This window comes from Argentina anserina, chromosome 3, assembly GCF_933775445.1.
Source record: "Argentina anserina chromosome 3, drPotAnse1.1, whole genome shotgun sequence".
Lineage (NCBI taxonomy): Eukaryota > Viridiplantae > Streptophyta > Magnoliopsida > Rosales > Rosaceae > Argentina > Argentina anserina.
In genome coordinates, this window is record NC_065874.1 from 18,937,610 (window position 1) to 18,950,358 (window position 12,749).

Genomic DNA, 12,749 nt, shown 5'->3' on the forward strand with positions numbered 1-12,749 from the left:
GGATAATGTGATTGCGGTCGAACAGGTGACCCAAAAGGAGAGAGAAGAAAAATACGTTAAAATCTCACCTCTTGGAGGGTAGATTCCAAAAAGGGTTAGTTATGCATACCAAGCCACTAGAATCCTAAAAACTTAATCATCTCTTAAATCGTTGCCAATTTCAATACCATCAAATTTGTAAGGAGTTTTTAAATTCGTGATTGAATACAGTCATATTTGTAAAGACTTTATTAAATTTTGATTGAATACCATTAGATTTCAAAGGAGTTTTTAAAAAAATTAACTGGATCATATTTGAATACACCCCTTAAATCTTGGTTCATGGAACTGAAAAGAATATAAATGAATTCTCTTTTCTTTCCATTGTCATGAGAAATTTATATTCACATCAAATTTATTGTCTGTGTTTGGAAAGACTAAGAAGTAAGGAATGTAGAGGAAGAGAAGAAAAAAAAAAGGAATGTAGAGGAAAATCCTATAAATTTTTCCATAATACTAATATTAATACGAAATTTATTGTTAGTTGGTCTAATAAGTTTAAAATTTAGATGGAAAGTGATTTCATGAAATATGTGGGGAGGGAACTGCTTTTCAACTAATTTTCCAATGTTGAGAGAATTATTTATTTTTCCTCTTTTTTTTTCTTTAGTTTACAAACAAGTGAAATGAATCACTTTCCTTTTCCGTCGAGGATCTATGAAACAAACATGGCCTTCCTTGTAATTTATTTTTTGACGCGTGCGTCTGTTTGTGACAAGATCACCTCGTTCCAAGTCTATTCTTGATCTGTTTAGATCATCGAAAGAAGCCTTCTCCTCTTCCCAACAAGCTTTTGTGTTACTAGAAATCTTGAATATGTAAATTATACAAAAACGTGATTTGCATTTTGGTGTACTAAAATCAAACACCTGGTTCTCTTTGGCCATCTACCAGACCCCTGTGCGATGATAACTGCCTACATACTAAACCCACCTCTACACACATTGCTCATTTCGATACAAACTAGGAGAACCCTTCACTCTCAACAAGTCACCGCCTCAACAACAACCAACAACAGCAGCTGCGATGAAACCCAGTAGAGTGTTTGCCGGGCTGTTCCTGCTGTTGGCTCTCTACTGTGGTTTAGACCCTTTTAAGCACAGTGCAATCTCCGACTTCCCAGACTTTGTATCCCATGAAATCGACATGCCCAGTTGGTCCTCGGTTCCTACGGAGAGGGACACCCAGAATTTGCTTCAGAAATCGGAGATAAGGTTCCTTAACCAAGTCCAGGGCCCTGAGAGTGTCGTGTTTGATCCACAAGGACGTGGGCCGTATGCTGGTGTTGCTGATGGGAGAATCTTGATCTGGAATGGCCAAGCTTGGATTGATTTTGCCTATACTTCGCCTAATAGGTCTGTTTTCTCTTCCGTTTATGTTGTTTTGCGTGAGCTTATTGAAATGCTGTGACAGATTGGTTTTGTCGAAATTGTCATTAAAAGTGATCATTGGTTCATTTCATGGGTACATATATATAATGTGGGAGAGGGAGAGTTCATCATGTTGAGAACTTCAATTTCAGTTAGTATTTTCTGAAGTATTGCTGCACAGCAATCAGACATACTTTGTTAAAAGTGTGATCATCGGTTTTGAGTTGCCTGCTGCATTTTTAATGAAGGACTTACAATGCAGCTGTTTGATATATTTGTTAGCTCATGTTTTAAATGGGATACAGATCTGAGATATGTGATCCAAAACCATCACCTATGAGTTACTTGCCAAATGAACACATCTGTGGAAGGCCGCTGGGCCTCCGGTTTGACAAGAAAACAGGCGATTTATACATTGCGGATGCATATCTTGGGCTTTTGAAAGTGGGGCCAGAAGGTGGTTTGGCAACTTCACTTACAACTGAGGCAGAAGGGGTACCATTAAGGTTTACTAATGATCTTGACATTGATGAAGAAGGCAATGTCTATTTTACTGATAGTAGCACCAAGTACCAAAGGAGGTAGGCTATTTATGCTTATTTCTTTTAATGTTCAGAACTGTACCATATCAAAGATGCCTGCAGCCAGGCTAATCTGTTTTGACTAGTAACAAGTGGATTGACCAGTTACACTTAGGCACAATCTTGACACACCCATGTTTTGTTGTAACTTGATATGGGCATAGTTTAACATTTATGAATGTCACTTGATTAACCGGTAAAATAGAGGCCAAATAGAAATTTAGAACTTTATATTCACATGAGTAACCCCCTTGGTTGATAGCAGACAGTTTTATACATATATTCATTAACAATTTATGACAGCATCTTTTTCTACTTCTTACGGACTATACAAGTATTGTTGCTGATATATATAGAGTTTTCTTCTTTTGCTCAGTATATAACACCTGAACTTGCAACTGATTTGGGTTATTAGGGCGATAAGGGATAATAAGTCAATATGGTAGCATGGTGCTAATATTTTTAAAGTTTAGGCATTCTCTTTATTCAGATGAAAAACAAAACCCACCCTTTTTATCTAGATGGAGAACAAATCCCTATTCTCTTTATTTAGATGAAGAACAAACCCCCATTCTTTTTATACAGTGAAAATAGTTTGGTGTTTCCGAGGACCTTCATATTTTTTCTTGTTTTGTTTTATTTCTGTATATAATTTACCATTATTATTATATCTGAGTTCTGACGGAGTGTTTTCATTCAGGAACTTCCTTCAGTTGGTTTTCTCAGGAGATGATTCTGGGAGGGTTCTAAAATACAACCCAACCACCAAGGAAACAACTGTTCTTGAAAGGAATCTCCAATTTCCGAATGGTGTTTCTTTGAGCAAAGATGGTTCCTTCTTTGTTTTTTGTGAAGGATCTAAGGGCAGGTGAGTTTGTACCTTATTTTTAAATCGTTCAAATTAATTGTTAGTCTTCCCTTGTTAAGGTAGATATGCAATGTGCAAGTAGAATATATGCATTAATAGGAGAAAGGACCCTACTTAATCCCCATCAAATCTGAGCAGTTACATTGCACATACTATTTAATACATCTGAGTCTTTTGGTTCAAACCAAATTTAGAGATAAATAAAATCCCTGGATGCCTTTGCTGTTATTACAATGTATGACAATTAATTAAAATGGATACACTATCACTCTCCTTCAAGTCCAGAAGGATACTTAATAAGGTACTTCTTGGAGATTTCCATGAAAAAATGGTGGACAACAAAATTGAATATAAATCAAGTTTGATGCCTACTATTTTATATGAAGAACAACTCAACTATTTGTTAGAAGATAAATTATTTTCATGCAAAACTGTGCAATCTTGATTATATTAAAGCATGTACATATTGGAGCTTGGAATATCAACCGAAAGTGCACCTCCAAAGCTGCATTGTTTTATAACTGATTTAGGCCATGTTCCTTTTTTAAGATCAGTCATGTTCCTTTCACGTGAAGAATGAGAATTAACAACTGGAGATTCTTGCTATACCGAACTTTGTGATGCAAGGACACCAAACCTTTTTTTTTGCTAATACGACTATGCAGACACTGTATTTTTTTGCAGCTAGCTTAGACTGCTACAGATATTTTAAGCAATCGTCGTCATATAAAAATAGAACTATGAATTTCCTTGTTAATTTTGTAGATTACGCAAGTATTGGTTGAAAGGTGAGAAGGCAGGGACTTCAGAAGTGTTTGCTGTGCTGTCTGGCTTTCCTGATAATGTCAGAACTAATGATAATGGTGAATTTTGGGTAGCACTCCACTGTCGCAGGTCCATGTACACATATTTTTGTGCCTTATTCCCAAAAATTAGAAAAGTGATACTCAGTCTTCCCATTTCGGCTAAGATTCAGTTCCTCATTCACATTGGGGGATGGCCTCATGGAGTTGTTGCCAAGTACAGCCCAGAGGGTAAGCTTTTGCAGATTTTGGAAGATAGTACAGGGAAGGTTGTTAAAGCTGTCAGTGAAGTGGAAGAAAAGGATGGAAAACTATGGATGGGAAGTGTTTTGATGCCCTTCATTGCAGTCTATGACCTACCATAAGAAAGAGCTTGTTTTTGCACTCATTTTTCATCGTTCTTCATTCTTGCTCTAGAGGTTTCTTCTTCAGAAACTTCAACCGATCACCCCTCTTTCCCTTCCATATTTCCAACTTTATAGTCAAAAACGCAAATGTTGAGGACTGGGATTGTCCATGTATCTTGGTACCTGTAGCTACATGAAAATGTACGCGTCCATAATCACTTTGTTCCAGTATACGTGCGTTTATAACGGCTTTGTTTCACCATTCGTGCTCACTTGTATCGCTTCCGAATTTGAGAAGTATAACATTGTTCCAACTAAATGAAGCAAGCACGAAGACCAAACTTTTAATCATACAAAACCAGAAAATTCTACGTGAAAGGGATTGTGCAAATGATGTATAGTATAAGCCTGCTTAATGTCAGATATAGAGAGCTTTGTTTATCTTTTTGGTAACTAACCTATCATGCTAACATGCTAGTGACATAGAGATTTGACAGATTTATATTCTATAAAGTTCTCCATGTATTCATTCTCCAAAAAAAGAAAAGTTCTCCATGTATGAGTGTGACACTCGAATGGAATTCAATCACTATAATTCTCCAAACATGGATTATAGAGTTACCCATCTACACACCTCCAACGCCATTCACACCTCCAGCAAATTAACTATTTCATCTTACACCCATCTGTTCTGTTAAAATTATTCATGAGTGTCAAATAGTTATAGAGTAAACCCTTCAAAATTTACCATTGATCGGATTACATGCCGCCCCTAGAGACATGATATGCTAATGAAGTTGCATTATTGTGGAGACAAAACTACATGGCCTCCCTCATCCAGAGACTAGAGTCTCCTTTCTTGATCAATTTGCCATTTGGCTAGAAAGAGCTGTCAGATTTCATTTACTCTTCTCTTTAGGTCTCTACTCTTTACTGTTGGAGTTGAGAACTCACCATTGATCAATGTTGTTTGTGAAAGTTATGATCATAACTAATCGTCACTGTGAGACACAGTTTATTGCATCTTCAGTCTGAAGTCTGAACCACTTCAAGGACATATCATCGACCATTATATACTTCAACTTCTTCGCCAGAAATTTCAGATCATTTACACTATGGATGACAAGTATACAGCAGTCCCTGCAACTATTAAACTTAAACTCCTTAATCTATTTATTACAATGAAGACTCAAGAGTCGAACACACAATTGCACTCTAATTTAATTCAAGTAGTAATGTAAAAAAAATTTAAAAAAATCAAACTTCCAAGATAGCATATGGGAATCCAAAAATTAAAGTTGAATACAAGAAGCATATAACATAAGATGTTCTATCCAAGATTGTTCCTAATGGAGACCAATTCGATCAGATACAACATCATTTGTATCTTTTCAAGTTGCTGGGGATTCAGCAGAACATTCAATTCCAATTCCAAATATCAGCTTTAAGACCCTTTAATTTTCTGTAGTCCTATGATGGGTTGATTTGAGCTTCATCAACAATGGTGAAGCCTCCTTCAAGTAGTGAACCTGTTACCTCCTCAACGTGGTCAGGTAGAGAAATGACAGTCTTCACAAACTTGCAAGTGTTTACAGTTCGGATCGTATTTCCTGGGCTGATACTGATAAGCCCAACTACAATGGCCGGATTCTCACTATGAACTGATAAAGCATTCTCTTTATCTTCGTCTATGTTATGAAGCACCAGATCTGTCTTTGGTTTGTATCTGGCAAGCTACTTTTTCCACCTCAGTTCTATGCAGCCAGGTGTTTTTGTTACAGCTTTATCAATGCAAGCATTCACTATCTGCACTACATCAGCAAACCTTCGTAAGCAACATGAGTGAAAGACTGCAAGCAGACAACAAGGTAACCATCGTAACATCATTTGGCGCCAACCCAAATTTTTGCATTTCCCTAAACAACCCAACTGCCTCAGTATCCTTCTCATTCTCTGTATACCTGAAAATCATAGCATTCCACGAAACCACATTCCTCTGAGGCTGCATCAAAGAGCCACTGATCTTCGCCTCTTCCTCCATCTCACCTAACATGGCGTGCTCACTGATCATCGTCAACCAAGAAAATGAAATCGAGTCATAATGAAAGCACGAGTGCTAAAGAACCAAGAAAACAAACTCTTGTTGGTATCAGGAATTTCTCCTGCTGACATATTTGCAGAAGCATATAATGCACCTATACTCTTCTAATTTCCAATCTTCGTGGGAAGGGAGCTAAAGTGGTTTCTAGGCTCCCCTCTAAAAAGTAAAAACAGTAACTTGATAGCATTTTGTACGTTCTATATATATATTAATGCAATCACCTCGCTGGCTAAATTCCCTCAGTTACAAGAAAAGCTGTAATTTACTAACACTCTAAAGGTCACCATGAAGTTCATCATCAACATACCAAACAGCTTTAACATCCGATGTACCACATCAATGTCACCAAATATATATGGAATGGCAGCCGATGTATGAAACTTGAAAGAAAACTACATCAATATCTTGGCTCAGTCGATATGTACGTCATGGAAGAACAATGTCTCGTCTCTCAATCACCTAATCGGTTAATTCCTCCTATGGTACCGAATACATGGCTACTTGGACAATTTGGTACTTAATGTATGAAAACAGACAATGGTGCATGACAGTTTTCATTTATAAGCCATTTTAGTAGCTCTATCAATGTTGATCATATTTTTAGAGTTATATTCATTAAATCCACATTTTATTCTCATTTTTTTTCTATAATTGCTTCTCTTTAGAATAATTAAAGGACAAATTATTAATTGGTACCAAATCAAATCTTAAGTTATAAAAAAGTTAATGAAAAAATCTAACTATAAGATGGTCATCTCATTTAAATGAAAATTACAAAAATGTCACCAAACTTTAAACAAAATTAAAAAATAGTAAATTCTTTTTTTTTCCTGATTGTTTTGCCCTTTTTCACTTTTCATTTTCCCATTTTTTCTTCCTCTTTTAATTCCGGCTATAACTTTGGCGCCGGTGATAGATTTGAGCATGGTTAGTACCGTTGTAAAAATCTCTCTTCCCTCTTTCATTTGATACCATACACACTTCAAATCGACCACAATACAAGGTCCATAAACCCTCGCCAGAGGCTGCCGCCGTTCATGGTGGTGCTCCAAGCTTTTCTAGTGAAACCGAAGCCCAAGGCTCCATAAATCTAGATATTCTCTTCATTCTGACCACATTCATACTGATTTCATTTGAATTTTAACATAATTTCATGGATTTACAAATTTCTCTCGGCACCTATGAATAATGTCACACCAGAAGTCACACTGGTAGCCATAGTGTTGTCACACGGCATGTCATACTAGTAGTCAGAGTGATGGATACAATATTGATACTGTGACTGCCATTGTACAATATTAACATTGTGACTGCTATTGTATTTGATTGTGTGACAACACTTGTGACTATGTGGTGATAAGAAGAAAATGTGAAAGAAAAGATGAAGATTATAATTGATAGAAATAACAAACTATTATAATTGATAGAAATAACAAACCTTTGTATGATATTATGTGATCTTGAACTTCTCAAATAAACTAATACAATTCAAATATCGACATTGACGTTGTTACTCCAGTACCCACACAAGGAGTCATACCAGGTACCACACTAGTAGGCACACCAGTTGCCACACTTGGGGTCATACTGATAATCACACCATTAGACGTTACATTGGGAGTCACACTGCTTATGTAACTAGAAAACTAATTAAATACACTATCTGTACTAACATTATTCGGGTAGTATGAGTAATATGTGACAAAGAAAAAGAAAAATGTTGATGTAGGCACTCAAAAATTGCTTTGGGCACCCACGTCACCACCATCTTCTACAGTCAATTCCGAATTTGTAACGGCGAAATTCAATGACGGCGGGCTTGTGGTTTATCAGCGAGTAATAGCTGAGATCTGAACCTAGGCCAGCTTGCAAGGGATCGCGGCCTGACGATGGCGGGAGTGGGAGGTCGTAAACTGGGGACGAGAGAATAGAGAGCATATTCAATGTCGATCGGTTTCAGTAGTGGAGGTTCTGATTCCATCTCCGTCGGCCTAGAAAGCTATCAACCCATCCATCAATGGCGTCACAGGCCAAAAACGCAACCCTGTTTCAACCAAAAACCCAACCTGAAATCCATCTGATTTGCAGACGATGACGAGTTTGTGGATCCGGATCCATATGCCTCAGTTGAGACTTGAAGTCGAAAAATACCTCTCGCTGAGTCAACTCGGGCAGGGAACGTAGGGATCGACGAGAGGGCAGGTCGGTAAAGGATTTGAGAATATAGAGAGAGAGAGAGAGAGAGAGAGGGAGAGAGAGAGAGATTTCGTTGGAGAGATGAGAGAATTCGATAGTGGCAATCAATATAATTTTCGTGTAATTCGTGGGTAACCGTTAAAATTTTAACTTCAGTGACTTTTTTTATAATTTTGAAACTTTATTTGACCTTTTTATAATTACTTGATGGAAATGTTTTTTTATAAAGAAACTTATAATTAAATTGATATATCTACTTCATTTAGTATTTACTTCGTATATATCGAATATAAAAAATTTCTTAGTATACTTATTGCATCATATTTATTTTCCGTAAAAGAAATAAATTGTTTTTATTGTTTCAGGATGAAATAATTGTGTATTATTGAATGATATGGGGGCCTATATATAGGCATTACAAAACCACAATCCCGTAGGATTCAGAGTCCTAATCTATTACGGAGATGTTAATATATCTCCTAACAGGATACCTAAGACACACACAAGGATACAATAGTAATTCTCCCGGAACACTCCCTCTTGTGCCGCATGCCTAGCTTGCATGGTGCACACATCGTTGCCTCGGTAAAAACCTTGTCAAGCAAAATAAAAACTTCTTAGGTAAAAACAAAAGCTTGATCGAAGGGAAAAAGATCACAACGTACCGTCTACATTTGATAGCATCATGTCAGGTAGACTCTCCTTGAAGTCTACGAAACAACTTTCCCTGATTAGTGTCATAATCATGGAGTATAAAGAACAACGCATACAACGTTCATTACATGCTTCTCAAACGTAGTCTTGGGCCAATGATTAATCATTAATCTAGCCACACATCCTTAGATCATACATGCTATACTTAGCCAAACTTAGATCTTAGGAAACAAGATTGCATAACAACTCAAAACAAGAGTTTACAATGAAAATCAGATTCCCGGATATAATGACCTTCATTCACTTAAACGGTCATAACTTCTTCATCAAAATAGGTATCAGCCAACCATAAAATATTTTGAAAAGTAGACACCCGTGGCTTTCCAGTGACATAAATTTCAGAACCTAATTTGATCGGGGCAGTTCACAGTGCTCTGTCAAAGTTGACTGACTTGCAAATTTCCGGACAGAACTGTCATAGTTTGTAAAACGGCCATAACTCACTCAATATGATAGGTATGAACAAATGGTTGATGTCCCTAGAAAGTAGACACATAGACCTTTGCAATGGTACTAATTTCACCATATTTCATTGAGTGAGCTGGCCTATAAGGCTCGTTGAAGTTGACCTACGAAACTGGACAGATTCTGATTTGTCACATTCAATGTGTCTTTCACAAAGGAATGGGGGAATGGACCAAGAAAGGACTGATTTTGGTCCGAGACGGAACTATACACATCCTTTACGCTACCAGTGTCGACTGCTACACCAAGGCGTACATTGATATTGCTGGAGCTGCTGCCGGCGTTGGTGTGGATAGGATTTGTATTGGTTCACTAAGTGTAGAACTAAACCCATGTCAAAGGAGCAATGCAAGTCCAATGACGATTCATAGGCGCATAGTTAATCACGTCATAATGAAAGCAATAGTGTCCTAACAACACTTACATATATGAATCTATAGCTCATTGAATCTCTTCATCATCTTTACTTAGACGGAATATAGAATCAAGAATTAGATTTCATATGAACACATATGGGTATGAGTTCTTGCAATCGATTGTACTACGTTCTCTCGAACGTCGCAATCTTATTACATAAGTTCTCCGTGGTCTGGAGGCATTTAAAGTCTCTCGAGCACTCTCATATATGCGTCATGATCCCTTTACAGATATTCTATGACCACTATCATATGCTGCAAATCAGTTTTCATGGACACTATTACTGATCAAGTAGCGGAAAGCAATTATGTCCATAACGAGAGAATATAACTCATCGTAGTCAATACTAGGATATTGAGACAATCTTTGCGCCATAAGTACTGCATATATCGCATGACTTCATCTTTCTCATTACACTTACGAACAATGACCAACATAACAAGTCTAGTTCAACCTGTATTGATTCTTTCCACTTCGGTCAAGTTGCTCATCGTTGAAGCTTTACAACGGAATAAGAGCATAAGCGAATACATCATCAATCATGGGAGATCAATCCATTAAACACACGTGCGCGCTGTATACGATCAATTCGTGAGATTTTTATTATTTTCTAACATGATAAAATGAGTCTGTAGCGTCCCATAGAAACTTAGTTGATACACATGTTTAGAGAATATCTCTTCATGATGGGCAAAATACTTGTGCCTACGCACATCGCTTGTTTCTAGTTTTGATTCAAGAGAATAATAGTCTCCCCCTCATCTAGGTAGGAGCCAAGACCGAAGATATGACCCTTACTAGTCCATCTTTGCGTTTGCCGTCCTTGTTTTGTGGTGCAATACCGCTGGCACTGACAACACCACAGCGTACGATGGTGTCATCGCTGGCTTCCTTCCCACTGTCAGGGATGGTGCCAATAGTGCTAGGACCAGGTCATATGAAATTATCCCATATTTTGAGAGTTCCAACCTTACCGGCACATCACAGCATTTATGTGCGATCTCGTCACTTTCGCAATATCAGTAAAGTCATTGAGCATCGAATCTTTGACTTTCTCGAGGTCGATAATGCGTTGCACATTTGCTTAATTTGAGTAGTGCGGGATCTTAATGAGACATAGTGCCTCACCACGTCCATTCCTTATCTCCCCCTAACGACGAGAAGTATGTCTCAACAAAGTGACCGTCTGCTAAAATCGCAGGATAGAGATTCACAGTTGTAGATTGGAAATAGCGGACAAGTGTTGGTGATTCATAAATCATAACCAACCAAAATACTTAATCGTTTCAAGTAGACCCATTAAGATAACTACAATAGAGGCACATAAACAACTTTAACCAAATAGGCGTTTAATGAAAAGAACGTTGGGATTGTATCCAGTAACCATCTGGTACGCACTAAACGCTTGGCAAGTGTCGCTGCATGCAACATCATTACATATCCCCATGCAAAAATCGGCAGGTTAGTACCCATAACCAAGTCCGAGCTTTGCTAGATCGTGCAGTGAATGAACATGAGGAATAATATGTTCAACGACGATCCCAATAGACATGCAAAACGAAATCATCAAAAATCGTGGAGGTAAACTCTCCAACGGTATCCAATCAAATAGATTTGAGAGGATGGGAAGGGTGGTGAGCCCTTAGTATGATTATCATAGCTAAAAACTTAGCAAATGCAGCGTTCCTTGTGGAAAGCAAAGTGACGTGTGACCAACACGTCGATGCTCTTAACCTATACCATAAAAATACCGAAAAATGTCCGCATTCGGTTGGATATGGTCCACTAATGTCACCTTAAATACTTTGTAATAGAATGTTCTCGGTTAGAGCCTTAGCAAATAAGGACTTCTTTGAAATCTAGCAAGATAACAAGCTTTGCAAAATGAGCTATGGGCTTCAAAGATTCTTATGGAGGCATTAGAGAATACGGGAGGCATCACAAGCTCTTATGAAGGAGAGGATGCCGCTACCGACGGCCTTAATACCATAGAGCCGCTGAGAGGGACTGGATCGGGCTCACCATGCATGGCACGGAAAGGCACGGCCTCACCGTGTGGAGCACGAGTGAGGTGATCCTCCAATCGCTTCGTGAACATGAAAAATAGATGATCATGTGAATTTCAAAGAACTCGAATCATCATATTTCGTTCAAAATGACAAAAAAATGATCATGTCAAAATCGAGGAGACAAAAACCGAACCCATGATTCAAAGAATCTTGAGTTACATAAAGCTACTGCTGCAGGCAAGCAAAGCTATGTCCACACGCTAACAAAGCTAATGTCTAAGCTTGAAAAAGCTACTGTCAATAAAATCTGATAGATTTATTCCTCTCCATTCTTAACACAAATATCAAGAAGAAAATTCATCATTGGCATGTAGGGCCTTTGAAAACTTAGCAAGACACGAAGATATAAAACACAATCTCCGCACGAGATCCGTAAAACAACTACCTGCGCCGTAGAACAGTGTGGGTGGTTAGGCAATTAGCAAGACACTCGACTTCACGGCGGGAAATTCTCAAAATAAATTTAAGAGAGTCAATGACGCGGTGAACTTCTCTAGACAATACACCGTAGGATATTATAAGAGGGGGGGTTGAAGCAAATGTGCAATCCCATCGAGTTAGAACTACATTCTTCAACTTAAGAGTTGGAAAAATATGGTATTGGAGCAGTTGAATACCAAAGAATTAGGGTGGAAAACCATCAATTTGGTGCAGGTGGTCACCAATAATAATAAAATCGTTTGAGCTATGAAACGACTTGGAGAAAACCGAAAAATTAACCATAAAACCATGTCAAAATAACTCAAAACCGGGTGAATTTTGGACTGGAAAACATGGCA

General features: G+C 37.9%; 1 protein-coding gene across 1 annotated transcript; it reads left to right on the forward strand.

Annotated features, from left to right (window-relative positions):
- The first annotated feature begins 773 nt into the window (after window positions 1-773).
- Window positions 774-4,336, forward strand: LOC126786348 (protein STRICTOSIDINE SYNTHASE-LIKE 3). Its single transcript, XM_050512144.1, has 4 exons — window positions 774-1,394; window positions 1,715-1,990; window positions 2,691-2,858; window positions 3,624-4,336. The coding sequence occupies exons 1-4, from the start codon at window positions 1,066-1,068 to the stop codon at window positions 4,024-4,026; spliced, it is 1,176 nt and encodes a 391-aa protein (XP_050368101.1). The 5' UTR covers window positions 774-1,065; the 3' UTR covers window positions 4,027-4,336.
- Window positions 4,337-12,749: the final 8,413 nt, after the last annotated feature.

Excerpts from the sequence above, each read along its gene's own strand:
- LOC126786348 (XM_050512144.1), top strand. The coding sequence starts at position 1,066 with ATGAAACCCAGTAGAGTGTTTGCCGGGCTGTTCCTGCTGTTGGCTCTC. Across the intron at positions 1,395-1,714 it reads GCCTATACTTCGCCTAATAG|ATCTGAGATATGTGATCCAA; the intron begins GTCTGTTTTCTC and ends AATGGGATACAG. Across the intron at positions 2,859-3,623 it reads TGTGAAGGATCTAAGGGCAG|ATTACGCAAGTATTGGTTGA; the intron begins GTGAGTTTGTAC and ends TTAATTTTGTAG.